Here is a 26,520-nt window from a genome sequence, read left to right as displayed (position 1 = left end):
GGAGTTCACACTGCGGAGGCGCTTTAGTCAGGGTCGCTGAGCAGCATAGCTTCATGCTAACCATGACGGCACAAGTTTGGGAATAAATGAAGCGTTTCAAAATCCAGCTAGTTACTTCGTTTAGATCCTCGCAACCCGGTAAGTTGTTTAGAAATAGCGGACAAAGTTACAGGCGTTACTTTGAACTGCAGGGGAAAGTATGCTGTTAGTTGAGTAATGAGTAGTTAGCAGTGAGCTAGCCCGCTGTGACTGGAGTAGTGCTGCGGTGTTTGCGGGTTGTTGTAGTGAAGTGCACGTCGCTTATTCGTTGCATTACAACGCTAGTCTAAGTGTTAGAACCAACTGTCCCAGCTTTAGCGTTGACCGTCATCTGTTTCGTGTGTATAATGTGCGAGTTGTGAATGTGTTGGCGTTGTTAAAAAGATGTTTATGTTCTTGCCATTTACACTTCCTGCCATTTCGCCGTGCAATTTCGACAATTATTGTAAGACGCTAGTTAACTCTGGTGTTACTATGCGTCAGTTCAAATGAATTCCCATTCTTACAGAGCACACATTTTCACATCCATACTGGTATCTGATTAGTTATACATCTGATAAAACGTAAGGTATTTGTGCCATTATATATTAGCACAGGACACACCTACTTACAACACATGCTCCAGCTTTCTGCCTGCTGTCTAGCTAGAGAGGAACATGAGAGAAATAATAAGTAGGACAACAACTACTGCACTACACAAATGCTGTGCAGTACAATTCTGACATGAAATTGGGTTTTCCCACATCAGATAAGATTATATGAGCAGATTCGGCTGTCTTTTGTCTTTTTATTTCCCGAGCCAGCATATTTCTCGTCCACATCCGGTTTCAGTCAGGAAGATGATTCAAGTAACATTATACTTCTTTCACCTGGTGCTTTCAGTGCTATTCATTTATGATGGTAATAAATTTGAACTTACTAGACAGTCACTATATTTATAATGCTGTGTGTGTTTGCAGTAGACATTACAGAGATGATTTATGAACAGATGGCCACATTTTCATCTGCTGCACATTTAAGAGCTTAAATTAATGGATAACTGGATATGGATAACATATTACATATTAAACATGACCGTCTCAAATAAACGACCATGTGAGCGGAACTGTTATCCTTAAAGTTTATAGATCTACCACATGGACATACTACTAATTAACACTAATTACAATCTTGGATACTAGTTGCACTGCTACCTATTTGACAGGTTAAGCTGGTACCTGATGTGCTCTCAGGGGAAGAAAAGAGACATATTTTGTTTCAGCAGCCTGCTAGGTGGAAGCATTTGTCCCAGGCTTCGTGGTTAGAGGTGAACTTTTCAGACAGGTATTGACTTGCACAATGAGGAATGTGTTCTTCCCCTTTATATTGTAATAGGAGTTCGTGCTACATGTCTAAACACTTCCTCCACATGAGGCTCATGTAAACTCCAGAAAGTGCATAGATGCAGCGCCTTGAATAGGTTTTAATAGATTTTTGCAATGATTTCGCAATTAAGTAACTCCTCTTATACATGAGCAAGAAAGAAACTCTGTAGGTGTACGCATTATAATCATGTTCATCGATGGTGTGCCAAGATGCATAAATAAATGTGTCGACAAGTCAAGCGACCAAATACAGACACAAACAGATTTCCGATTATTATTTCATTTTATTTCCACACAAATGTAAACAGTTTATAGCTACATTTTATGTGTGTACTCATGTTAGTAATATTTTACTGTGGTCTCGATTTGCCTGTTGTGTATGGAAGCAGATTTATATCGCTCAGTTCCACAAATAAGTCATACTGAATGCATTTGTCATTGCAAAGCTCATGATGGGTGGAAACATGTTGAGTAGGTCATGAAGAACATATCCTTGTAGTCACTATGATCTGGTTTATATAGGCTTAAAAAAACAACCAGATTCTGCATTTGGGTCAGCTATTAATTCAATCTGTGGTTGACTTCACAGAGAACATCAGTCTATACGACTTATATTTGGAAGCAGAACAGAACAGGGGAAATGTGTTTTTCTCTTTAAAGTGGATCAAGAATGAACACATTGCACAACATTGATAATTCACATAGAATTCTCAATAGACAAGGTAGCATTTTATATGCAAAGGCTGTAGTATGTGTTTATTAAAGTGTTGTTACAGATGGACAAGATTATGTGAGTATTTATCTGGGTAGTGTCATTCCATGCTGATGTCAGACTGTGAACTTTAGAGATCCTTCCAGCGTATTAAGGTTGTTTCCTGAACCTGTTTCAGGGTTATTTCTTAATTATGTTTTTAAATGTTTTGGGTTGATATATTTTTAAATGGTTGATGTGTTATTGAAACCACATTCTGACTTTTCAGCAACATTCAAACTTTTCAGCGTTTGATAAGAACTTGCTCAGGAATTAGTACAGACAATTTAGAAAGAATAGCCAGAGATATAGGTTTTTAAGATTAAAGAGTGTTTGTGTCTAATTTGGGAATGCTGTGTATGGAGGCATCTACCTGCTGTACTAGTTGAGATGTCGCATTCCTCTACATCAAGTTTAGGATGTGTGTGTGTGTGTGTGTGTGTGTGTGTGTGTGTGTGTGTGTGTGTGTGTGTGTAATTCAAAACATGGGGGAATAGCTAATGTATGACACACTTGAAGAAAGCCTTGCTATGATTTTGGTTTCTAAATGTGATTTCTGGTAGCAGTTGATTCTTTCTTGTTAAACTATTACCCGTAGGGCATTCGTTTGCTACGTTAAATTCTGTCATTGAGAGGTCTTTGAGAACGTTCTCAACATGTTGCCAGTTTACCATTTGAAGTGACACTTAAATATGTGGGGGTTTTTTTGTTTTACTGTAATTCCAAAGCATTGTTGGTTACACTAATTGTTTTTGGTTATGCTAGCCATTTTTTATCCTTCTCTGACCTTGTCAGCAGTGTAAACTGTGCACAGATTCTGTTCTGAGAATTACAATATAAATAAAAATCTGCATTTGTAGTTCTCAGATGTAGAGGTGATTGTTGAACAAGACAGTTTTTTTTTTTTCTTTTCTTTAAAAAACTGCTGGAGGACTCAAGTTTTCTAGCTGATGTTATTTGGGGTGTGCGTGTTCTTAAAGTTGTTATTAGTATTGCACAAGTAGGACTGCACACTTATGAGGCATGCCTGAGCCTGCCATATGTCTCCCTATTTCATTGTGAGTTTTCTGCAACAGTACAGTCCATCATAGTTATTGTTCATATTAATCCCTTTATATCATCTTAACTTGATTGATACACATGCTCTTTCATTTCATCCAAATGTGAAAACATATTTGCAGTATTTGGGTGTGAATTGCACTTTATACTGAAATTCTGCTGTTTCCATTAAAGTTTCCTTCAGCGCCATTTCAAAATGTTCTTAAAAACAGGTTAATTGAATCCCCAGTAATGATTATCCTCTGTTTACATTTTTTCAAGGTGTGTTTGTTGTCCCTTATCCATCACGCTGGCAGCGCAGGAGATCCGGGCTGGGAGGGAGCTGAGTGCCGGTAGGATGGTGTCTGCCTCAGCCTCAGGCACTACTCCCAGCCCTCAAAGCGAGGCCGTGACCAGTGAGCTGCAGGAGCTTACGCTTCAGACCGGCCCCACTCTACTGCCTTTGAGCGAGAGGAAGAATGGTGAGTCGATAGCACTCAGATAATGCTACTTTCAGTAAGTTTAGCTCTCTGTCTATTCTCATTTTTTCTGCAGAGTACTTATGATTATGTTTTCAAAACTGATTACTGTGTCCTTTATTATATTGTTTTTACAGTACTGCAGATGATAGTGAAGTTTACCTCTGGAGAAATGCATTTACTGATATTCTGTGTTGTTATCACCTTCTTCTGCAGCATTGTGGAAGTTGCAACGCTTCTGAGAATGAATTACAGTGACAGGGTTTTGCCTCCCGGTTTGGGGCATGTCCAATCTCACAGCTCCTGGCCTTTAGCCACCACTCCTTTTTCTTTCACACTTTTACCCTAGAGCTGTACTTCTACTGAGAGCTGTCTCATAGTTGGAGACATGTTATAGCAGGGCCCCTTTCATGTCTCTCACCCCAAAGACACTCTGGTATTAGACTTGCTAACTGGGGCTTTTGTCCATTATTATCTAAATGCTTTATAGAAGTAATTGCTACCTTTATCTTTCTCATGCAATACTTTGCATTGCTGCTGAATAAAGTATAAACAGGTATTGCAGTTAGCGTGTCTGAAAGATGCTCATGCAATCATGTATTAGCACATTGTAGAACTAAATCTGAATAGGAGCTCCAGGAAGTGTTGAAAGCATGGGGGCGTGGGTGTATGAGAGGACCAAAACAGGATATTTTTCCTAAGTACAAAATTGCGTAATCTTGTGCCAAGACACAAGCAGTCTGTGAGTCTGTGAGGAGGTAGCACTTTAGGGGTCATAGGTGGTCTGGAATACTATTATGTTTTGAGTCTGACACAAGGCAGAGGGCTAATGTCAACATTAGTCTAAAGTCCCTTCCCAAGAAATGGGGGAAAACTTTTCAGAGTTGCTAGTTTAAAAAAGAATCAGAAGGAATAAGGTAGCTAGTAAACTTGCACTGACACACACCCACTTGAGCTGGGCGTGCACACACATGCCAACTCACGAGAGACGGGATGCAGTCAAAGGGAAGGTGAGATGTATATAGATAGGTTCTACAAATTTTTGTAAAGCCACTGGATTTTATTTTTTCCAACACACGCCACGTTTTTTTGCTTCATTCATTCTTTATTTCATTCTTCATTTGTTTCATTGGTTATTTATTCTACTCAGCTGATCTACAGATGGATTGTTGAACTTGGCAAGTGATTTCATTTTCTATGTTCAGGTAACGTATTGCCATAAATGCAGGTACACTCCTTATTCATGTTGTGGAGTTGAGTTTACAGAAGGAGGCTGTAATTTATAACTTGACCGTTATTAAAGTGTTATTGTTGTCCAACAAGCATGCTGTTGTCCAGGCTTTATTGCCCTGTTTGTGTTGAGCTTTCCCAAGACTGCTCTGACTAGAAGCCATTTAAAGCATTTTGTTCAGAATGACAAAATCAGAATGCATGGAAAAACAACACAGTAGGGAAATGGAAATAATTAGATGTTAAACTACACTAAACAGAAGTGTGGTGATTATTTGTAGATCACATTAGATTATATGCATTCACCAAGTGGTCAGTTGTGCATAAATAAAATGTATGCATACTCGAAGAACTTTTTTAATCTGCTTGTTCATGATGCAGTCTGAGCACTCTAAATAAAACTGTATGATGCTGTACCCAAAGTCGTTCCAGCTGGAAGGGGCGGGGTGTGGAATAAGTCCTTCTCTGCTTCTCTCTCTCTCTAAACCAGCTGTCTGCTCTTGGGGGACTGGGAGTGGAGCTCAAAGCCGAGAGCAAAAAAAATCAGTGCATACACCCGTTATTAGAGTAAGTCTGACCTGTGGAAAAAAAGCACAAACATGCAAGGAGTTTTTGGCCTGATGTGTGAAATCAGCAGACACTGGCACTAAGCTTACATCAGAACTGTTTTGGTAATAGAGTTACCCTTGCAGGTCTCTCCTCCTGCATTTAACCGAAGTTAAATAATGCTTATTAATAATGCCTATGTTTGCAGATGTCTTCATAGGACTCGGAAAATCCAGTTTGTCACCCAGGATCAAATAATGTCGTGGTGTCATAAGGTTCATGGGAGCTTTCTCTAGCTTCAATTATATTTATCCAGAGTGCTCTTAAGCACTTCCCTCATAATATCAGTACCAGTAACTGGTGCCCATAACTGTCAGTTATTATGTTGCCCCAGTATTGATTTACAAATGCATTATAACAGAGATCAGACAGTTACTATATTATGAGTCCATCTAACATTTTAAGATGGCACTGTGGCTGGTGCAGCAGATAGTGTTCCTTCATCAGTGGATATGTTAGGAGAACATGACAGCTGGCATCACATACTTACACAGACAAGATTGAGCCTGTTACATCTAATAACTAGGACAGTATTCATCTTTTATGAGCAGTGTTGTTATTATAATTCACATTTATTGCTTTTTATTTCCATTTGAAATTAGAAGGCTTCACTTAGGAGGTGTTACTAATTTTATTGTTGTTTTTTTTTATATTAGTTTTGTTTTTATTTAGACTTAGAATGAATAAATACACATTATATGCACACGTTGACTTGTTCAGGGTGTCCTCACTGACAATATCTGCAGCATTTATCAGTACACCAAAATCAAAATTTTGTGTTGAAGGTTGCTGTTAACTTTTGGGAAGCTGGCACTTCTGGTGGGTAACGTTTCTTTTTCCTCATATAAAGTATCCGTGATATGAAACATTGCCATCTAATGGCACTAAATTAGTTAAATTTGTTAATTTTGAGCATTTGAGAAATGTTAAAAAAAAAAAAAAAAAAAAAAAATGTGATTGCAAAATTGCATTCAGATGTTTGTAATTGTTTAGTTATAGTTTTTAACCTACTTTTTTTTTCTCTTCATTTTTCTGCATAATTTGTATTTCATTTTCACATGTATACTATAGGGTCCCCAAAGGTTTCCATACATAGGGGAAATAAACACTTTTTACAGCAAATTGTCTTTCACAATCTTTCATACTTGGTTTATGTTATCTTATATTTAAAAACATCCAGTGATCAGGGCCGATTTTATCCTGTCAATCAAAAGAGGGCAGAAAAACACATCGATTTCGTGCTGTGTGTAAAGATGTCTCTTGTGTGGAATGATGACAAAACTCCAGTTTGTAATCTCTGCACCACTAACATTTTACACTGGACGCTGCAGCAGTGAGGCGGTGTCGAGTGCAGTTTAAGACACCCCCCCCCACCCCCCACCCCCCCGCTGCTTGTGCTGAATTAAAGCGCCAGTACACCGTTGAGAGATTTAAATGAAGATGAGTTGACAAAAAGGTAATATATATTGCACAGAAAAATATATTTGTAGAGTAGTATGTTTCATACGCAGTTAATTTAAATGAGTTAATATCATCACAAAAAAAATTTTTTATATTAGGCCTACATATCAGTTTGGTGTCAGTGATGAAGTAGAAATGCTTTTGTTTGTGGTGAGTGAATGTGAGACTAACAGGAGGTTTTTTAGAATTCAGTCAATGACTACGTTTACATGGACAGCAGTAATCTAATTATTGACCTTACTCTGAATAAGATAATGTGATTAAGGTGTTTACATGAGTCGCTTTTAGAATACTCCTATCATGTACTCGTTTTACGTTATAGAACATAGTTCGATTAACAGCACGTCATTACGCCACGCCGTCCGACGTCCCTCCATAATTTCACATATGGACATACAGTTTGTCTTCGTTATGGTACCGTATACAATTTTGGGTGTTTTATTGAATTTTTTTTATAAACGCTTCAAGTGCGGTTAATTATTTGTCCTGCTGTACGTGCAAATAGACAACTCCATGAATCCGTGGGCTGTGTCCCAAACCGCGTACTTACCGTCTATATAGTTGCCGAGATGCATGTATTTCTCCTACTACAGGCCTATAGTAGGAAAGTATGCGATTTGGGATGCAGTCGTGCTCTCTTTTTTTTTTTTTTTTTTTTTTGCCGTAAAATGGTTGAGCACTGCCGTGTGTGATCGTGTCCTGTCGCAAAATTCGGTGAAAACTCTCACACGACGTTAATAGTGTGATTAAGGTGTTTACATGTCTGTAATACATGTTGATAATGCGACTAAAACAGGAGTACTCCACATGTCTTAATTCGATTTGTGTTTACTTCGAGTATGACCTTAATCAGATTAAGGTAATTAAAAATTGCTGTTTACATGGTAGTTTCTTAATCAGAGTATTGTCTTAATCGGGTTAATAGGGGATTATTGTTGTCCATGTAAACACACTGACTGTTAATATGAATTAATAACATTCAGTAAGTTAAGAAATCTTGCTTTAATCTTCAGAATTTAGTTTGTGTTAGTGTTAATTTGAGTAATGTGTTTTCAGTTTTCTTTTACTGTGAAACAGCTTGTTGAAATGGAGAGATTTTATTTGCGTTTCCTTCAGAATTGTGGAATTAATTATTATTAATTTAAAAGAAGGCATATAAGGCAGAACTATTGCTATCGGCTGATATCACTCTGAATAATCAATTATCGGTATCGGCTGAGAAATTTAGTATCGGTGCATCTCTAATATTTATATTTTCATATATAAGATGCTTTAAGATGTCTTTTGACAAAAGAAGAGCGTATTGAAATCGTTCTCATGGTTGAATCGGGAAGCTGTGGCAGGGTTGCGTTGGACATGCAATTACATTCATAATACGAGGTGTGTTAACATGAGTTTATCATGAGTTGGAGAAATGGCAGTTGGTATTTTTGTAAATAAAGTTACATTTTGCTAAAACGTTTTAATTTTCACTATGTATGGAGACTTTGGGGACACCCTTGTGTATATATATGAACTTTAGATATTGTTTTTAAAAATGCAAACACCAGTGAGCCATGACGTTAAATCTGCTTACCAGTTGAAGTGAATAGCATTGATGATCTTGTTACAATGGCACATGTCAAGAGGTGAGATATATTAGGTGAACAGTCAGTTCTCAAAGTCAGGGTATTGAAAGCAGGAAAAATGGGCAAGCATAAGGATCTGAGCGACTATGACAAGGGCCAAATTGTGATGTTTAGACGACTGGGATAGAGCGTCTCCAAAATGGCAGGTCTTGTGGGGTGTTCCCAGTATGCAGTGGTTAGTACCTACTGGCGACAGGGTTATGGGCGTCCAAGGCTCAATGATGCACGTGGGGAGCAAAGGCTGACCTGTCTGGTCCCATCCCACAGAAGAGCTACTGTAGTGCAAATTCCTGAAAAAGTTAATACTGGTTAAGGTTTTTCTAGAAAGGTGTCGGAACACAGCTCTTTCTGTGTATGGGGTTTCACAGCCACAGACCGGTCAGAGTGCCCATGCTGACTCCTGTCTACTGCCTGCAACGGAAGAAGTAGGCCTGGTCTGAAGAATTTCATTTTCTTTTACATCATGTGGATGGCTGGGTACATGTGCATCGCTTACCTGGGGAAGAGATGGTGCCAGGATGCACTGTGGGAAAAAGGCAAGCTGGCGGAGGAGGTGTGATGTTCTGGGCAATGTTCTGCTGGGAAACCTTGGGTCCTGGCATTCATGTGGATGTTACTTTGGCACATACCCCCTACCTAAACATTGTTGCAGACCAAGTACTATACACCCCTTCATAGCAACAGTATTCCCTAATGGCAGTGGCCACTCTCAGCAGGATAATGCGCCCTGCCACACTGCAAAAAATGTTCAGGAATGGTTTGAGGTACATGACAGATTTCAAGGTGTTGAATTGTCCTCCAAATTCCCCAGATCTCAATCCCATCAAGCATTTGTGGGATGTGTCAGACAAACAAGTCTGATTCATGGAGGCCCCACCTCGCAACTTACAGGACTTAAAGGATTTGCTTTGTTATTGTGCCAGCTACCACAACACACTTTCTGACTTACGGAGTTCATGCCTCGATGGGTCTGAGCTGTACCGATGCACAATGGGACATACACAATATTAGGAAGGTGGTTTTAATGTAATATCCATGCCTCAATGGGTCTGAGCTGTTTTGGTGCACAAGGAGACATACACAATATTAGGCAGGTGTTAATGTTATGGCTGATTGGTGTATATATTATTTTATCATTTTGGTTAGCAGTTGCATATAGTAAGTTCAGATATAAGTTGAAGGATTATATCCAGGTGGCCATGAGTGCTCTGCTTTATTTTAAAACCATTTAGGTTGAAAGTTCAGAGGCAAATTTCCAAGAATCTCAGAGTATATGTTTCCAAGAATATACATGTCATCGATCTTAGTTGTATATGTAAAAATATTGGAATAAGTGCAATTCAGTTGTCCTTTTCCCCCCTCTTTTTCTCTGGAAACGGTACATTAATGAGGCATTACATTGTAAACACAGAGAACCATGAATGTGTGTCGTTTTGGGAGAGATTGTTGTAAGGAGATGGCAGCAGGCTGTCTGCACTTTTTCTGAGCTACTCTGTGGTTTTCTGTGTTATGTAACTCTGTGTGATGGACTCCAGCTCTGGCATGCTTACACAAACTCAAAATGGAGTGGGATGGATGGAGTGGGAAGGCGAGAGAGCAGAATGAAAGATAGCAGACCTTTCTTATCTATACTGACAAGATGAGACACATAAACGTGCATGAATGCAGTTCAGCCTCATCACACAATGTCTATCCAAAATGACATTGATTGTAAAATGATGCAAAATGGCTGAATGTCTTCCTGACCCAAAAAAAAAAAAATCATGCATATGTGTTGCATCATGGCATTGACTTGTTTGATTTCTATTTTGGTTTGGTGAACTGAAGCCAATGGAACAGTCATATCCCTCAGCTATAGAAAGGATTTTATTGCCCAGATCTCACGTTTTTCAACAAGTGCAGGAGTACAGACTGTGAAGCTGAGAAACTTTAACATTAACCGTGGTGATGCAAACAACTCTGAATATATTGGACTAGATAGATGTATTTAAAATTGATGAGTAATGCAGTTGTACTCTGATAGTGTCCTGGTTATCCCTAGTGTGTTGCCTTAGAGTTTAGACTCAGTTAAGCTGTATGTGCCTGCATATAGAAAGATGGAAAACTGCTCCTATATGTTGATTGGATCTTCTTTTTTCCCCCCATTTACCTAATGGCTAATTCAGCTTTGATTTATGTGCTAAAACAAAGTGCATTATGTATACTGAGCAGACTACCAAACCTGACCATTGTACTGGGATGTTGGAGACTGTTTATCAGTAGTAAACAATGAGAAGGGCAATCTGTTATGCAGTCATCGTCTACTTATTCAATGCTGATAAAGAATCTTGTATTGCTCTCCTCATGTATATGTGCCCAGCAGGGATTTCTGTCTTTAAACAAGCAGGTTTTTAAGAAAAGACTAGAACACAAAATTCTCTCTGTGCTGTGGACTATTTTGGTTTTGTAGCCCAGAAACCAAGACTCGCATTAAATTGCAAGTCAAGTGCACTGGGTTCAGATTAAAATATTTCATGTTGTTCTGTCTAAAATCGAGCCTCAATCTGAACTTTGTCTGAAAACCTAATTTTCTGAATACAACCAGCTCCTTACAGTGCCTCATATTACCCCTTGAATGCATGCCGATCATATTTCATTACCCTGCTTTTCTTTGTACCTTTCTTTGTCCTTCCACACTCCTAGTAAAGAAGGACACGTTTAATCTACACGTTTGTCATCTGTTCCCATTCTCTTTTGTTGTAAAGTGCTCCTTTATATAATTTGTGGTTTGTCAACTTTGTTATTAACATATTAATGCTCTAAACTGTGGAGCTCGAAACATTTAAGATCACTTCTAATGGTGGTGAAAATAAATAAGGGAAAATCATGAATATCTTCTAGTTCGGCATATTGTGAAGAACAGTTGTGTCTGGTTCAGAAATGCTATTCTCTCTTTAACAGTTTCAAACATTGCCGTTCTGCCCCCAGTCCATACAATACAAACGAATCTGCAGAGACAGCACATTTTTTATTTCTCATGGCTGTTGTGGTATTACTATGAACACATTTCAAAAACATAGCTAAATGTTGTGGTGTTCCTGGCTATGAGAATGGCAAATATATTTTTATATATGTTGCCAGATACTCCATCAGAAGGTATAGGGTGATGTTTGGATCATATTGTGGTTCAAACATCGATATGTTGATAAGATTCTATTTTTTCATCTTCCAGTGTTTTTCCACTGTACAAATTGAGCCAAATTGTAAGTGGCAGTGGAGTATAGCTTATTTCACATGTGGCCAGCCAATCAGAACAGCACGGGGGGGAAGATACCTTTTAATTGTAATGGATAGTGAGAGGTTGGAAAATGGTCATGTAAAAAAATGAATAACAACTCCATTTAGTACATAAAACCACAAAAACTTGACAAGTGGTTTTCTGGACAAAGAATATAAAAGAGGAAACTTGAACAATAGAGGCTCTTTAACAATAATGTGAATATTGAACAGAGAAGTTGAATAAGGGAGATGAGAATCAACACCCCAATAGCAGGAGTCATGGACTATGTAAACTATTTTCTTTCTAGGCCCTTTAACTGGTGAACTTTTGAAGCAACCGAGTTCAGGAAATTGTGTATTTGTAATGTGATGTGCGGTTAAAGCTCTGTGTTAGAGGGGTTGATGAACTCCCTTTCCTTCCTCAGTACAAGACAGCATGGCCAGGAAAATAGGGAGGAATGTTTAGAAGAATATACCGTGTAGAGTGGAAGTTACTGATTTATGTGTTCTGAGTTACATTCAACGTTCAATGCACTTAAATACCCAATCAAGACAGAGCAGAGTCTCCTCAGTACAGTACTGTTTAAACCCTGTTACAAAGCTCAAAACAAGGTTTGAGGTCACTAACACTTATTCAGCAGCTTTTCAGTATTAGTAATGTAGTGGCTGTTAAAGCTTTGGCCAATGTGCGAACATCCGTTTTGTGTTATTCTAAGAGCCATTGTCAAAGTGACATTAATGTCTGTCTGCTTACATATTAATATGCTACCACTGACTATTAAACTTGCAACGTTATAAAACAATATATCAGTAATGAGTCTTTCAGCCCAAATATTGCATTACTCATAATAAACAGTAAGGTTTTTTTTCTTTACTGTCTGTCTTTTCGTTGTTCTTTGGGTAGCTGTGAACCTGTGACACTAGTAGACTTTGTTTCCTACTTCTTGCTGTGTTTGTACAAGGTGGTGTGTCAGTGCTTGTGAGCAGCTGTGGGCTGGTGTGAGCTCATTCTCAACATCTTAAAGGATAGGCAGCATTTGAGTATGTGTCACTGTTCATTAGCATTGGGACAAACTGTAAACATATGTTCCAGATGTTCAGTAAAGCTGATCTAGAGTCAGGGCTGGTATGTATAAAGCTGCACAGAGTAAAAAAAAATGTTTTATATACAAACAAAATCTTAGAAATCAGGGTGCTAACTCCTATACTTAGGTAGTTTATACAAACATGTTAAGCCCTAAAAGTAGTCTCAAATTGGTAGGTATTTTGGGGTGCTTTAAAGAATCAGAAGCAAAAGGTGGCAGCATAGAGACAGAAAAGTCAGGTGCCTACAGTCTCCTGTGCATGAAAATATGTACTACAATTTATTGATGATGCAGAGCTTATAAAGTCATACTGGGTCACAATGTAACTACTTTTTTAACTGCATATTTGACTGGTAATCACATATCTCCAACAACATTGTAAGAAACAAGTCAGTGCTTTTCTGAGTTATGTCAACCATTTCAGATGCACATCATCTTGTTAGGCTGCTCTGTTCTTTTGGTCTGGGCTGTAATACAGCATTGTGCAGCATGTAGATTTCAAATATGGATTAACGTCCATTTCTTAGCTGATTACTCCCATTTACTCACACTAACCACATAACATTCAGTATCAGCCTTAAGCTATTTTATAAAACTTGTATGTATAACCCAATTTTACTTAAAGATTTAACTAAGAATCTTTTGGACTGAAGAGACTTTTATATAGTCTATTTTTATATAGTCTATAAATTAGACTATCTATTTACTATTTATTATAAGAACAATCCTCAGAAGGTTCACACGTACAGCTTCCAGTGCTCAAACTGGGAGTTGATAAACCAGTTGCTAAAACACTCCTTTGAGGAGGAAATCTACTGTGGAAGAGCCTGTTCAATAAAAATTTAACCCGGAAGTTGTGAGTTTTTTAAATGCATACTATCAGTGGAGTGATGCACTATGAATGCACTATGAAGGACTGCTTTTCATGAGACAGACGTTCTTAATTTCAGTTCAGCTTTGACTGGAAAGCTCCATTTTCTTGGAAAATGGTCTTCACAATATGAAGAAGTGCTACTGTATGATGATGAGAAATGAGTATCTACACTTTTAAATAAGTCTGCCATGTCTATCAGCTGTGTCTTTTGTGTATTTTTTATTTTTTTTTATTCTGCATATGTTGCATGTGTAAATGCATGTCAGCCTAATTGTGAGTGCCTTAGTGTAGGAATATCTGTAAGTAATTCTATCCAGTGGTTGCACAGGTGATACTAAGCTGAATATAGAGCCTTTTGGCCAGCTGGCCATACTATTTAAAACTGGGAGAGGACCCAAGGGGTGGGGGGTGAAATTTGCAGTAGCTACACAGAAGTTTGAGAATACACATGGATGCCCAGAAACTCCTGCACCTTGTCCCATGGCAAGAGTACAAAGGTCATAGGAGATTCCCATTCTCTCACCGACCTTATTCCTGTCATTCACTATCAATTTGTAATGAAACAAAGAGCTTCTATTTTACTGTACAGTGCAACATAATGAGAAAAGTTTGATCTCAGCCTGTGAGCACCTCTTGAAATATGAACTATGAACAGCCCATTAATATCTTGGTGTTGGAAGAGGACTGCTTGATCTTTTTTTAACCCCTTCTATAGGTTAGCAGAGGGTTTTTTTTTTTTTACCACTAATATAATAATATGCAGGATATGACTACATAAAGGCCATTACTAGTTTTGATAAAAGTCCTTGTTTTTGTGTGCATAATATACGAGTTGTGCATTTAGATTGGGTTGGTGTAATTTGATATCAGCAAGAGACTGCAAGTTGTAATGAGTGAACGAGTAGCAACAGCTGAGGTGGACAGTGCAGTCACTGACTCTCAGTAATCTCTTCCTCTGACTGTCTGTGTGTGTGTTGGGAGAGAGCAAATGGTGCACTGAGAGCAGGTTTTTCTTGCTGGTAGCATGTCCCTGTCCTCTTTGCTGCATCTCACTTTTTTTGCTTGGTTCTCTGGATGTACTTCATGGGTAGAGGCTCTGTGTTAGGTCTGGAGATTTGTCATTTGCCCCTGCTACAAGAAAAGAGGAAAATCAGAGGAGAAGGAGAAGCAGAGGCGAGTGGTCATTTTGACTAGACAGAAGTGGAACTTGTGTGCTATTCATAGTGTGAACTACTTAATCGTGGAGTTGAAAAAATAAATCTGCTCTTGTTTGGAACAAATATAGTTATTAAGGGGAACTTCCCTTCTGTAAGCCACTGCAAATGTGATTTTTCACACCTGAGGAAAACAGCTGTGATATTGGTTTCTGATTCCTGCTTTCTTAGTCTCCATTCTAAATTGAGACCATAGCAGGATCAGTATCGCCAATGCTGGATTCAGTCATGCTGGATACTCACCATTGCTTCCACTTTGATACAACCTCTTTTGAGGATGAACCATACAGAACTGATCAAGATGAACAGCCTCTGAGGCTGGACTATGACAGACATGCCTATCATAGCCTTAAAGAAGGTAGGCCCATTCTTTCACTTTTCATTTGAACATTAACATGCAGTAGAACTAGACAGGGGTTGTACAATTCTGTTTTCCATTTCGACACATTAAATAACTATTTTATTACATTAATGCCTATATATTGGTTTAGCAGATGAGGTCTAGTGTAAAATCTTAAAGTTGAGCTCAAGCCACTGATGTTCACTCTGAGTATGAAGCCAAGAGTTAGAGCTGGCTTGACCTAGGTGTTGTGCCTGTTCAGGTTGCCCTGTTTGGTGGTGAGAGCGTTGTTTAATTGAGCTCACCAAATGGCAGACTTAGTGATTAACCCAGTTGGCTGCTCAGGGTTTGGGCTCTTGAATATTTTCTTCTGTAGGCTCTTAAAGGCTCCTAAAGTTAGTTGCAGTTACATTTATATATCGATTTTCTTGACACTCAAAACGCTTTACATAGTATGTGGGGAATGTCCTCAACCACCACTAGTGTGTAGCATCCACCTGGATAATGCGATGGCAGCCATAGTGCGCCAGAACGCCCACCACACACCAGCTATTAGTGGAGAGGAAAGAGTGATGTAGCCAATTCAGAGATGGGGATTATTAGGGGGCCATGATAGAGAAGGGCCAATGTGGGAATTTCGCCAGGACATCGGGGTTAATGACCTCGGTTTAATGTCTCGTCCGAAAGACGGTGCTGTTTTTACAGTATAGTGTCCCTGTCACTAGGCCCCACACAGACCACAGGGTGAGCACCCCCTGCTGGCATCTCTAATACCACTTCCAGCAGCAACCTTAGTTTTCCCCTGGAGGTCTCCCATCCAGGTACTGACCAGGCTCAACCCTGCTTAGTTTCAGTGGGAAACAAAGCGAGAGCTGCAGGGAGATATGGTTCTGACCAGAGATATTGAAGCAGGGCACTGTCTGGTCACTGGTAACTCTATTCTTATCAATTCCCTCCTTTATTGTAAGAGAGAGAGCGGATGTAATAAGGTGTCTGATTCACAGTAACAGTCCCAGTGAGGTCTGGGCTGCTGGGGGTTGTGTTTCTTTAGTGGTGCAATTGGTATTGAAATAGTGGTGGTAGGAGGAGGGGTTTGGGTTTTCAAAGGCTGCTGTTAAAGTGAAAATGAGAAGAATTTAGATGACTCAAAATAGCATTGGAACGAACAAAAGCATTCACAAGGGAGAGTGGAAAATAGATGTGAGGGCACGATTTGTGTTTTGTGAGGGCAGTCAGTTGTGCTGCACGCTGTTTGGTGTGTTTTGGCCTTCAACCGTTGTGTGGCACAGGGGTGTACAGTTCAGAGAGTGAATGGCACTGTTGCTCAATAAAGCATTAAACCCCATGATACAGTGTCTATGAAGGTCAGAACAGCTGATCAGTAAACACAGCAACTGCATAACCATGATGATGTCATTGCATTGGGATGACAGGTGTGTCTGCCATATATTCCACCAATGATTTCAGCCTTTCCAGAAAAAGATGAAATTATTTGTTATTTAATTATTTGGCTATTTTATTTATTTATTTATTTATTGATTTATTTATTTATTGTATAACAAATTGAAAACAACAATCATTACATTCTAGATACATGAAGGTCAGTATAGGAGAATGTCTTACCACAGCTTTTAAGCACTGGCATAACTCAGTAAAAAAAAAATGTGATTTACTTTTGCTTTCTGTAAGGTTTTTTGGTATCCATGTACAAGCTGCTGCAACTGAGAAGTTGTGTTTGGAACACATAACCACAAACCTCTTCCCATCTGACAATTTATACATATTTAAAGCATGAAATGGGTGGAATGGGCAAGGAGAGTTGCACCTGCACAGATCGTTCTAGATCGAAAGGTCGATTGGCTCATTATCCGTTTTATTGGGGAGAAAAAGACTGCTGTTTTTGAGTGACGATAAATGCTTTACAAAATGTGTAAACGTCACTGGACATCGTGTCAATGTAATATCATGTAGAGATGATTAATATATCACACAAGCATAATTGTTAGTGTTCAAAACAGGGTAAGTGTCACAGGTCTTAATTCCTTCTTTGTACTTTTGTTGAGCAATTTTGCTCTCACTTGTTACAGTGCTCCATATGTTCCTGTTTTTGACCCTGATTCTCCTCTTTTGCACTGTATGGTACACTGTTTGAATCAAACAAAATTTGAGCATGTAGAAACAGGAAGTGTGTAACTGCAAACAGCCTACACTGTCGCGGTCCCTCCCCTCGGCATGTTACCGAAGACAGACCCAGCAGTGCGTATTTCAGACTATGTGTAGACGATCTCTAAGACGTTTAAATTTGAAGAAGACACTGAGAGGCGAAACATCATAACTTAACCAATCTGATGTGATTGTTAAGTGTATTTAAATTGTCTAACGCTGCTCTTTTGTCCTCATGCAGTCCTCCAAATCAAACTACAGCAGAGGAGGACACGAGAGGAGCTCGTCAGCCAAGGAATCATGCCGCGTAAGTCCTCTTTCTCAGCTCTCTGCCATTCAGCTGTAAACTTAAATTATATTTTTGCACATTATTGCGACAGATTCTGTTTGTTTTGCAAAAAATCCAGCCATGCAGCAGTGAGACGCTTTATGTTGAATGTTAACATACAAAGCATGCTAACAAGACTGTAAATACGTTTACATATTCATTGTCGTCACCTCAAATTTGAATGAGTACACGAATTATTGATGGCTGTATTCAAATACCTCAGCAAATGTATCAACCAAGGAAGGGTTTTACAGTTGCTTCAGATAAAAGCATGTTGCAAGACTTTAAGCAATGTCTGTGACTTCCACTGCTAGTGCTTAGACTTATAAATCAACATCCAAAATTTCAGCAGAAGCCAGGTGACCCCACTTTGCCAAGATTTAACATCTGGCCCTTTATTAACTAATTTAGAAAATCTGTTGGTAAAATGTCAGCTGTAAACTTCACTGTAACCTACATTTGAATAGCTGCGTGCAACAAGTCAATGTCAAAATAATTGTTTGGTTTTCATGGCCGATTTAGCAAATGGAGGTCTATGTTTATGTCTTTGACCTGCCTTACAAGTTTGTATGCTCAGTCATTGTGAAAAGGCCTGTGTGTGTTATCTGGTGGTCCTGCTTCCCCCTCGGCTTCCACTTCCGTATTCTGGGTTCTGCTCATCAGACTAGAAGAAGCACCCTTTTCACAGTGCTCTCTGTTCTGCCTATCTGTGTGAAGGAGGAAGTGCTGCTGCGGCAAGTGCAACTAAACACTGTAAGAGTGAAAGCCAAAAAATGGCTTCCATAACACACGCAGGCCGTAATGTTAAAATGTTTGTAGCTTCATAGAGGACCCATCTGCTATTTAACCCACACTGTGGTTAGTGAATTTGGAAAGACGTCACAAAATCCCAAACTCTTGATCTCAAATAAACAACCACGTGCTCAAAAGTAATTAAAGTAATTATTGAAAGAGAATTCAGAGACAAACAGCAGGTGTTGGGGGGGTTTGTTTCAGCTGTCATGTTATATTCATGTATCATCTCTGGTGCTAAAAAAAAAAAAAAAGAGAGAGAGCGAGACTTTTTGTACTAGTTTTATCTGGACCGCTCACACAGGGTTAATTGTGATTACATGTTTTGGGTCAGTGTCCAGCTCTCTCGGTGAGGAAATGTCATCAACTGTTACCCAATCAGTTCGGTTTCATCATCTAACTGAACGTCTAACTGCCACCCTATCATTTCTCATTGTTGTGTATAATATGTAGAATAATTAGAGGTCTTGTGGTCTTGAGAAATTGGGATTTTTCTATCTGCTAGATTTTCTATTTCACACATTTTCTTTGATGCAAACACTACTTTTTGCTCTTTGTATTTATGTTTCATCCACATATTATGATAACAGATAATAGTGTTATTACGTTTGAAATGTCTTGATACAGCTTCAATCCTGGGAAGCTCTCTGCACTTCAAGAATTTGTGTTTCCCCTCTAATAGTCTTCATCTCTGGAGTTAAAAAGTGTTTGATTTGGATTAGGTCATTAGGTGAACATGTCTGTTTCATCCTCAGGAGCCTGTTTTTACCCTATAAGTTGGTGTCTTTTAGCAATTCCCCTGTTAAAGGTTCCATTGTGTGTACAACTGATCTGATATTCTACAAAACTGACAGTTCTGCTTTTAGTGTGTTTCTTAATATCAAATATGACTGGTGCAGTCAAGCAGTAAGCACACCTTTTTCTGCCTACAGCACTGAAGAGTCCTGCTGCCTTTCATGAGCAGAGAAAAAGTCTTGAGAGAGCACGGGTGAGTAACTTCATAGACCCTTTGTTTTGGCTTTTGAGTGGAAATCTAAGATTTAAAATTAAGATTTACTACCTTGTAATAATTTTTAGGGTTTGTACATCACTTACAACAATTGTGTGTCTGTCTCTCCTTTTCTCTCTAGACTGAGGACTATCTGAAGAGAAAGATCAGGAGTCGGCCAGAGAGGTCAGAGCTGGTGAGGATGCACATACTAGAGGGTAAGTTAGGTCGGACAGTTCTCTCTAACTCAGAAAGTCATAGAACTGCAGGAAGATATGCTATCAGCTGGGGTTTTTGTGTGTGCAAATGTGCGAAGGAGAAATTTCTATATGTGCCATAATGGATATTACTTGCTTGCTTTGCTCTTAGTGCTGCTAAATTTCTGAGCTTGAACTGAAATAAAACTCAGAAATGCTTAGGATGAACAGAAACAATTTTTTTAAAATTTCAAAAACCTGAGATTGAATGCACTATAAATTGAATGAATTTTGTGAGATTATTGGTTTGGCTTTGCTGTTACTCTGCACATGCGGTCTGCTTGCAAGTTCTGTAAGTATGCCTCTGTCCTATCCACAGAGACGTCAGTGGAGCCCTCTCTGCAGGCCAAACAACTGAAACTAAAAAGGGCTCGCCTGGCTGATGACCTCAATGACAAAATCTCTCACCGGCCCGGCCCTATTGAGCTCATCCATAAGAACATCCTGCCTGTGCCTGCACTCTTAGGTAAGCATTACACCACAGAAATACACATCATAGCACAAGACTCTTCACTGTCAACATCAGTCAAAGTAGCATCATGCTGAAATTCTGTTAGCAGATTATTTATATTACAGATCTTCTATTACCCTCTCTACATTCTCATAGGTACAGGTTCTCCAAAAGGTGAGAATTCCTCATTGGATGAGGACAGCAGTGATGGCCTATCTCCTGAACAGCCGGGCAGTCAGGACTCTCCACTTGGCTCTGTCCCTCAACACTCCCCCTCTGATATGCTTAATCTGAACCGAAACCCCTCACCCACACAGGTACATTTCAGGTCTCCTCTTTACTCCTTTTTGTTTATAATACAAAAAAACAAATCAACATAGTAGAAGACATGAATATGAATGGCATGTATATAAGTAGCTGAAATAACTTGTATATAAATTCCAATTTCCAGTTCCTCACTCAGGCTGCGCCACCTCTGCTTAATGCTCCTGAGTCCTCTTCCCCACAAAATCTGACCAACGGACCTTCGATGGTTGCATGTGCCCGTCCTCCTACTGGATCCGCCAAAGTCAGTGACAGCTAGCGCTAACACGTTCTTGCAGATCTATCCCTTATTGATCAGTTGCTTACCTATCTCTTATTATTTTCCCCTTTGTCACCATTAACCTTTTTTCTTCATGTGTTATCGTTGCAACAGTCCCAGTTAAAGTCTAGTGTCGATCGTTCTGCTCAGCGGGCTAAGAAGCCTAAAGAGAACAAACCTAAGGTGAAGAAGCTGAAATATCACCAGTACATTCCTCCTGATCAGAAGAATGACCGTGAGCCCCCTCCCCAACTGGATTCATCTTATGCCAAGATCCTCCACCAACAGCAGCTCTTCCTCCAGCTCCAGATCATCAGCCAACAGCAGCAGCACTACAACTATCACACCATCCTACCTGCTCCACCCAAGTGAGTTCTTAATTTGAGAGATATATGGGCTTTTTATATTTTTTGATGCCAGTACAGATAAAGAACACTTGTGTAAATTTTCCACAGAAAGCAGGAAGGTAAATGTTCTGTCCCTATATTTCCAGACTTCCTTCTGAACAGCAGCCACAGCAGCAGCAACAGCCGGCCAATTCTGGCCCTTCCCCATCTCGATTGGTTTCCACATCTGCTGCCACATCCACTCAGAATGGAGCTAATCGTTCCAGCCAGCCAGTGGCAGGAGGGGCCAAGCCAGGAGCATTGCCTGCAAACTTGGATGAATTCAAAGTAAGCCAGCTTTCTAATGGGTCAGTTTTACAATGCGCTCTAAAGGTCAGTACATTATTAATGTACTTGTATTTCAGGTTGCAGAGCTTAAACAGGAGCTGAAACTGAGGGGTTTGACTGTGTCTGGCACTAAGAATGACCTCATAGAGAGACTGAAGAACTACCAGGAACAGAATGGTGGTGCAGCAGTAGGGTCTGGACCTATGAAAATGGTTCAAGTTCCACCTCAGGAAGTGGCAGTTCAGTCTAAAGATGCCGTCGGGAAGGGGGCAGCCTATGCTGTGGCAATGAGCAGTGGCATCCAAGCTGCAGCCCTGCCCCAAATCACACGCTTCAACAGTACAAGTTCCTCCCCTCCTGTATCTCCTTCACCATCTGAACGCTCAGTGGCTGGAATGAGTGCTGATGAGACCAGCTGTAATGGGGATGTATTTGGAGAAATGGTTGGTTCTGTTTTCCACTCAGGAAGTGTTTATAGATTTGTTTCATAATGTGGACCTTACAAGAAACTTCAGATGTTTCAGTTCATGTTTCATTTTATTGGTAAATGCTACTGCATATGCTACTGTCCCTTCTTAACAAGAAGATATATTGTTTTATTATATAATTATTTAATGTGAGCCTCTCTTCCTAAATAGGTTAGCTCACCTCTCACCCAGCTGAGTCTGCACCCCTCCTCAGAGCATCCATCCCCAGTTAAAGAGGAGCCTCTTGGGCAGTCAACATGCTGTATGTCCCACCCCATTGCTGCCCCTTCTTCAGCTACTCAGCCCCAGGAACATCCAATGGCAGCCCCACTGGCACCCTCAGCATCTCTGCTGGACAAAGACCAGATGCTGCAAGAGAAGGATAAGCAAATCGAGCAGCTGACCCGCATGCTAAGGCAGAAACAGCAACTTGTGGAGACTCTGCGCTCACAGCTTGAACAGGGCAAGCGTGGATCAACCGTAGAGGGAATGGACATAATAGTCAAGACTGAAGGCGTAGCCCTGGCCAACAGAGAGGGTGTGAAGGTAAAAGAGGAAGCAAAGGAGGACATGGAGACATCAGCAGAACCACAGCCTCAGAGAAAGATGCAAACACAATGTTCTCAGCAGACACTGCTCAAACTGCAGCAGATCCACCGACTGCAGGCGCAGCAGCAGCAGCAAATGCAGTCAGACCAGTCAAAACAGCAGCAGCCGCAGGCACTGCAACAACAGAAGCTGCAGCAGCTCATTATCCAGCAGAGCCAGCAGAAGCAGCTACAGGCCAATCAAAAGAAGCAGCAGAGGCCACAAAAACAACAGCAGCAAAAACAACAACCGTCACAGACGCAACAGGTCAGTCAGGTTATAGTGACTAATGAAGAATTAGTACAAAAGGTGTTTAATAATAGTCAGTAAGGCACCCCGTCTAAAATGTGATTTAATGCTTCTTGGATGGCTTATCTTTATTGTATATATTTAGTATTAGTGTTAAATTTGTTACAACATTAGTTAATTCAGGTAAATTCCACATTAAATAAAACCTAGTACTTCCAAAATGTTAGTTAGAAACATTTCATAATATTGGGCAAATTTTAGTAGCTGCCATTAAAGGTATCTCCTCTAATCTCAGTGGTGCACCAGAATCTATATGGGGGTGGGGTTAATAATATGGACAACCAGCATCTAAAAAATCAAGACAGACCTGTTAATCCAAAAAAATGCCCAGTTTCTTGTGCTTTCTTGTTTTTAAGAGAATGTTGAAAGGATCTGTATTTGTTTGAATTTTGTGTTCGCTCCAGTTACCGTCTGCCTTTGAATGTACTTTAATCCATGCCTTTTTTTCATAGGTCTCCCAAGTGTTTGTCAGCCAACAAACTGGCACTCAAGTGACCACATCGTTCCCACTGGATCTTCTCAAAGCTCATCCAGCACCCACTCTTGTCACCGATGGCAATGGCAACCATTACCTCATTGCACTTACCAATAACAGTGCGGACAACCGGAACAGTGAATCTCCACAAATGAAAACCAACGGACGCATCACCCTTCAGGTAATGTGTATAAATGCACTGACGTACAGAATTGTAGTTTTTGTGCTGTTGAATAGATTCACTTATGCTGCATGATTTATTTCAGAGGATGCAGTCCACACCTATCAGGCTTCCCAGCCAATCAGCTAACGAGGTTGCTCAACCTGTGAGCAAATCCCAACAGCCCCAACAAAATGCTCCTGCCAAACAGCCCACCTCAAAAGTATGTGAATGTGCACTTAACACTGATAGAGGAGTATGAATTGTTAAAAAAATGTTTCACTTGTTACAGCTCGTAAGTTGACTAAGAGTACAGACTGCTTTCTGTCATCTAACAAATTGAACTGAACATGCATTAAACCTAAAGTTATTGCAGCATATAATATAATGATCCTTAACTCCGTTTCCAGGTACAAAAAGCAGGACTGCACTTACAAACTCCTTTTGTTCAGGAGTCAAGTCAGTCAATGTCAGCCCCACCCAATCTTCATCCTTTTTTCCTCAATGAAGAGCCCCACCCTCTCACCGAGCCTAGCTCCCCTACTTCACTCAAGGTACAGTATTATCCAATCCAGCCAGCTTTGCAATTCATTATCTCATAACATCTTAACACTTCCTGTTTCACATCTCATTTCCCCTTTTTTGTATCCCTCCATTTTCCTTTTCCACCATGATCTATCTCCCTCTCTTGCAGGGAGATGTATGTCCAAGCTTTGACCGACACACTTTATTTACACCACCATCTCCAAAACCGGAATCCCATAACCCCCATCATGTCAAAGTATGACACTCTCTTTGCACTTTGTTCATCTCCATCTGCTTTGTCTGCTCCATTGCTATATTTTAATGATTCTTTCTTTTTTCCTGATGGTGAAGCAGAGCTATAGATTAAAATAATGTTCTTGCTCCCACAGGAGAATGGTTCCAGCAATCACCATATAGACGATTTGTTTGACATTCTTATTAAGAGTGGAGGTAAGAAAAAAAACGTAGTCAAATACATTTTGAAAATGATTATAAGGTACATTTACACTGCAAGAACCTTTTCATGAATACAGGAACTTAAAGCATGTTTTCTCTGGAGGAATTATGATCAACGCTGGCTCCATGGCCATAGTTAGATGAATTTTTTTTTTTAGTTCCTGTTCTTGACCATGCACTTTTCTGTGTATCAGGAATTGTTGAGGTGGAGCTTGTGATAATGAATGCTGATTTGATCAAATATCATCTCTTATTTTTTGGCTTGATTCCAAACTTGATTAGTTTGCATCACTTTTTATTTTACATGCATGTTTCTGGTCTCTGCAGTGCTGAGGAACTCGTGTAGTTTTCATGTAGCTTCAGAATATTTTAGTTCCTGAAAAGATTCCAGCATCTGTGTTAACGTGCCTGTAGTTAATGAAGGAACATATATTCATAAATAATTAAGGATTTCATGCTTCTTATTGTCTGCTGTCTTCTGCCTCTTCCTGCACCTGAACCAGAAATCTCAGCGGGATTCAAGGCCAATCCAGACCCTTCTCTCTCAGAGCTGCACTCCAACCCCCCCTCTCCCCCATCCTCCCCGCTTCATCTCTCCCCCCCCATTACTCCACATGACTCCACCCCTTCCCATCAGCCTCCTGACACACAGCATCGGTCCTACTCAGGAAGCGGCTGTCTGGAGGACTTCCTGAAGAGCACCACGGGGTCACCACTGCTTGGTGTGGAACCTGATGGTCCAATGACGCTGATTGACGACTTCCACAACCAAATGCTGAGCACTTCTAGTATTCTTGATCATCCCCATTCCCCAATGGACACTAGTGAACTGAGTTTCTCCCCCCATCCCACCAGCCTGGACTTTGAAGACCCTGTGCTTGATGGCATGGACTGGCTAGACTTATCCATGGGAGGAGGGAGCAGCACAGGCGGGACAATCCTAGTTCCTCTGAGTTCACACACACCTCCCAGTGTTTTCTCAGCAGACTTTTTGGACAGTTCAGACCTGCAGCTCCACTGGGACCCTTGTTTGTAGCTTTGGTCTTAATTGCTTAGCAGATAAAATGCAACCTAGCACCTTTGCTCATATACAGTGTACAGCTTTTACACATGCGCACACACACTCCAACATACATGCTGTTTCAAATGCTAAAACCATTTAAACTGGTGTATGATATTTAAGCATTCACTAGTTTAATAAGTCTACTAAAGCACTGAGTATTACCCCTTACTCCCTCAACCAAACATAAACATGGTACAGTGCACTGTGCACTAATGTATTAACCTCACCCTCCAACCTCCAAAAAACCCTCATTATATTTCTCAAGAATTTTGACCTCCAAATAAAATGGATACACCAGCTGTTTGGGTGGCTATGTAATGGGGATTTACGCTCATACAGCTGGTTGCTCATCATCATGAATAAATAGTATTTGAATCTAGGCAGTTTCTAAATGTCAGGATTTTCTGGAGTTATCCAGAAAGTCAGTGTTTAACTATGTGGGTTACCTCCCTCATGCCATATTGCTGTCACTCCACCATACTTTCCCTGCTGACACTGAGAGACATGGGCACATGATGGGAAGAAGAATTAAGCAGAGAGATGGTCTTCACCTAATTTCTGAGACTGACTTTGGAATAGCTTCCAAAATGCCAGTGCTTTCAACTTTGCACTTATGCTGACCTGACCAGTGTTCTGGTCTAAGGAAACCTCCAAACGAACAATCTCTGCTGGGAACTGGGTTTGGTGATGTTCACCTTACTCTATGCATTGCTGTATTTGAGGTACATGTTCTTGACTAAAGCCTTTCTCTTTGCATAACTGAGCTACTGGACATCAGGTTTGGGATTCAGACTTCAGAATATTTGAAAATTGCTATTTTTTAAAAAGAAAAGAAAAAACAAAAACAAAAAAAATAAATAAAATACGAAAATGA

At 40.0% G+C, this 26,520-nt stretch overlaps 1 protein-coding gene across 6 annotated transcripts; it reads left to right on the top strand.

The window, feature by feature from the left end:
- mrtfab (myocardin related transcription factor Ab) lies at window positions 1-26,520 on the top strand. 6 transcript variants are annotated; one of them, XM_047159399.2, is made up of 18 exons: window positions 1-138; window positions 3,475-3,674; window positions 17,772-17,837; window positions 19,583-19,638; window positions 19,781-19,856; window positions 20,215-20,361; window positions 20,503-20,663; window positions 20,798-20,914; window positions 21,044-21,297; window positions 21,423-21,603; window positions 21,681-22,046; window positions 22,242-22,925; window positions 23,420-23,623; window positions 23,709-23,825; window positions 24,013-24,156; window positions 24,297-24,383; window positions 24,517-24,577; window positions 25,087-26,520. In XM_047159399.2, the coding sequence occupies exons 2-18, from the start codon at window positions 3,551-3,553 to the stop codon at window positions 25,617-25,619; spliced, it is 3,378 nt and encodes a 1,125-aa protein (XP_047015355.1). In that variant the 5' UTR covers window positions 1-138; window positions 3,475-3,550; the 3' UTR covers window positions 25,620-26,520. The 6 variants fall into 6 exon arrangements, with proteins under 6 accessions (XP_047015355.1, XP_047015357.1, XP_047015358.1 ...); XM_047159401.2 differs by lacking the exons at window positions 1-138; window positions 3,475-3,674 and adding an exon at window positions 4,691-4,876; XM_047159402.2 differs by lacking the exons at window positions 1-138; window positions 3,475-3,674 and adding an exon at window positions 4,908-5,468.

This window comes from Ictalurus punctatus, chromosome 13, assembly GCF_001660625.3.
Source record: "Ictalurus punctatus breed USDA103 chromosome 13, Coco_2.0, whole genome shotgun sequence".
In the NCBI taxonomy this organism is placed as follows: Eukaryota; Metazoa; Chordata; class Actinopteri; order Siluriformes; family Ictaluridae; genus Ictalurus; species Ictalurus punctatus.
The sequence above is the reverse complement of the archived record's forward strand: the minus strand, read 5'-3'. Positions and strand labels throughout refer to the sequence as shown.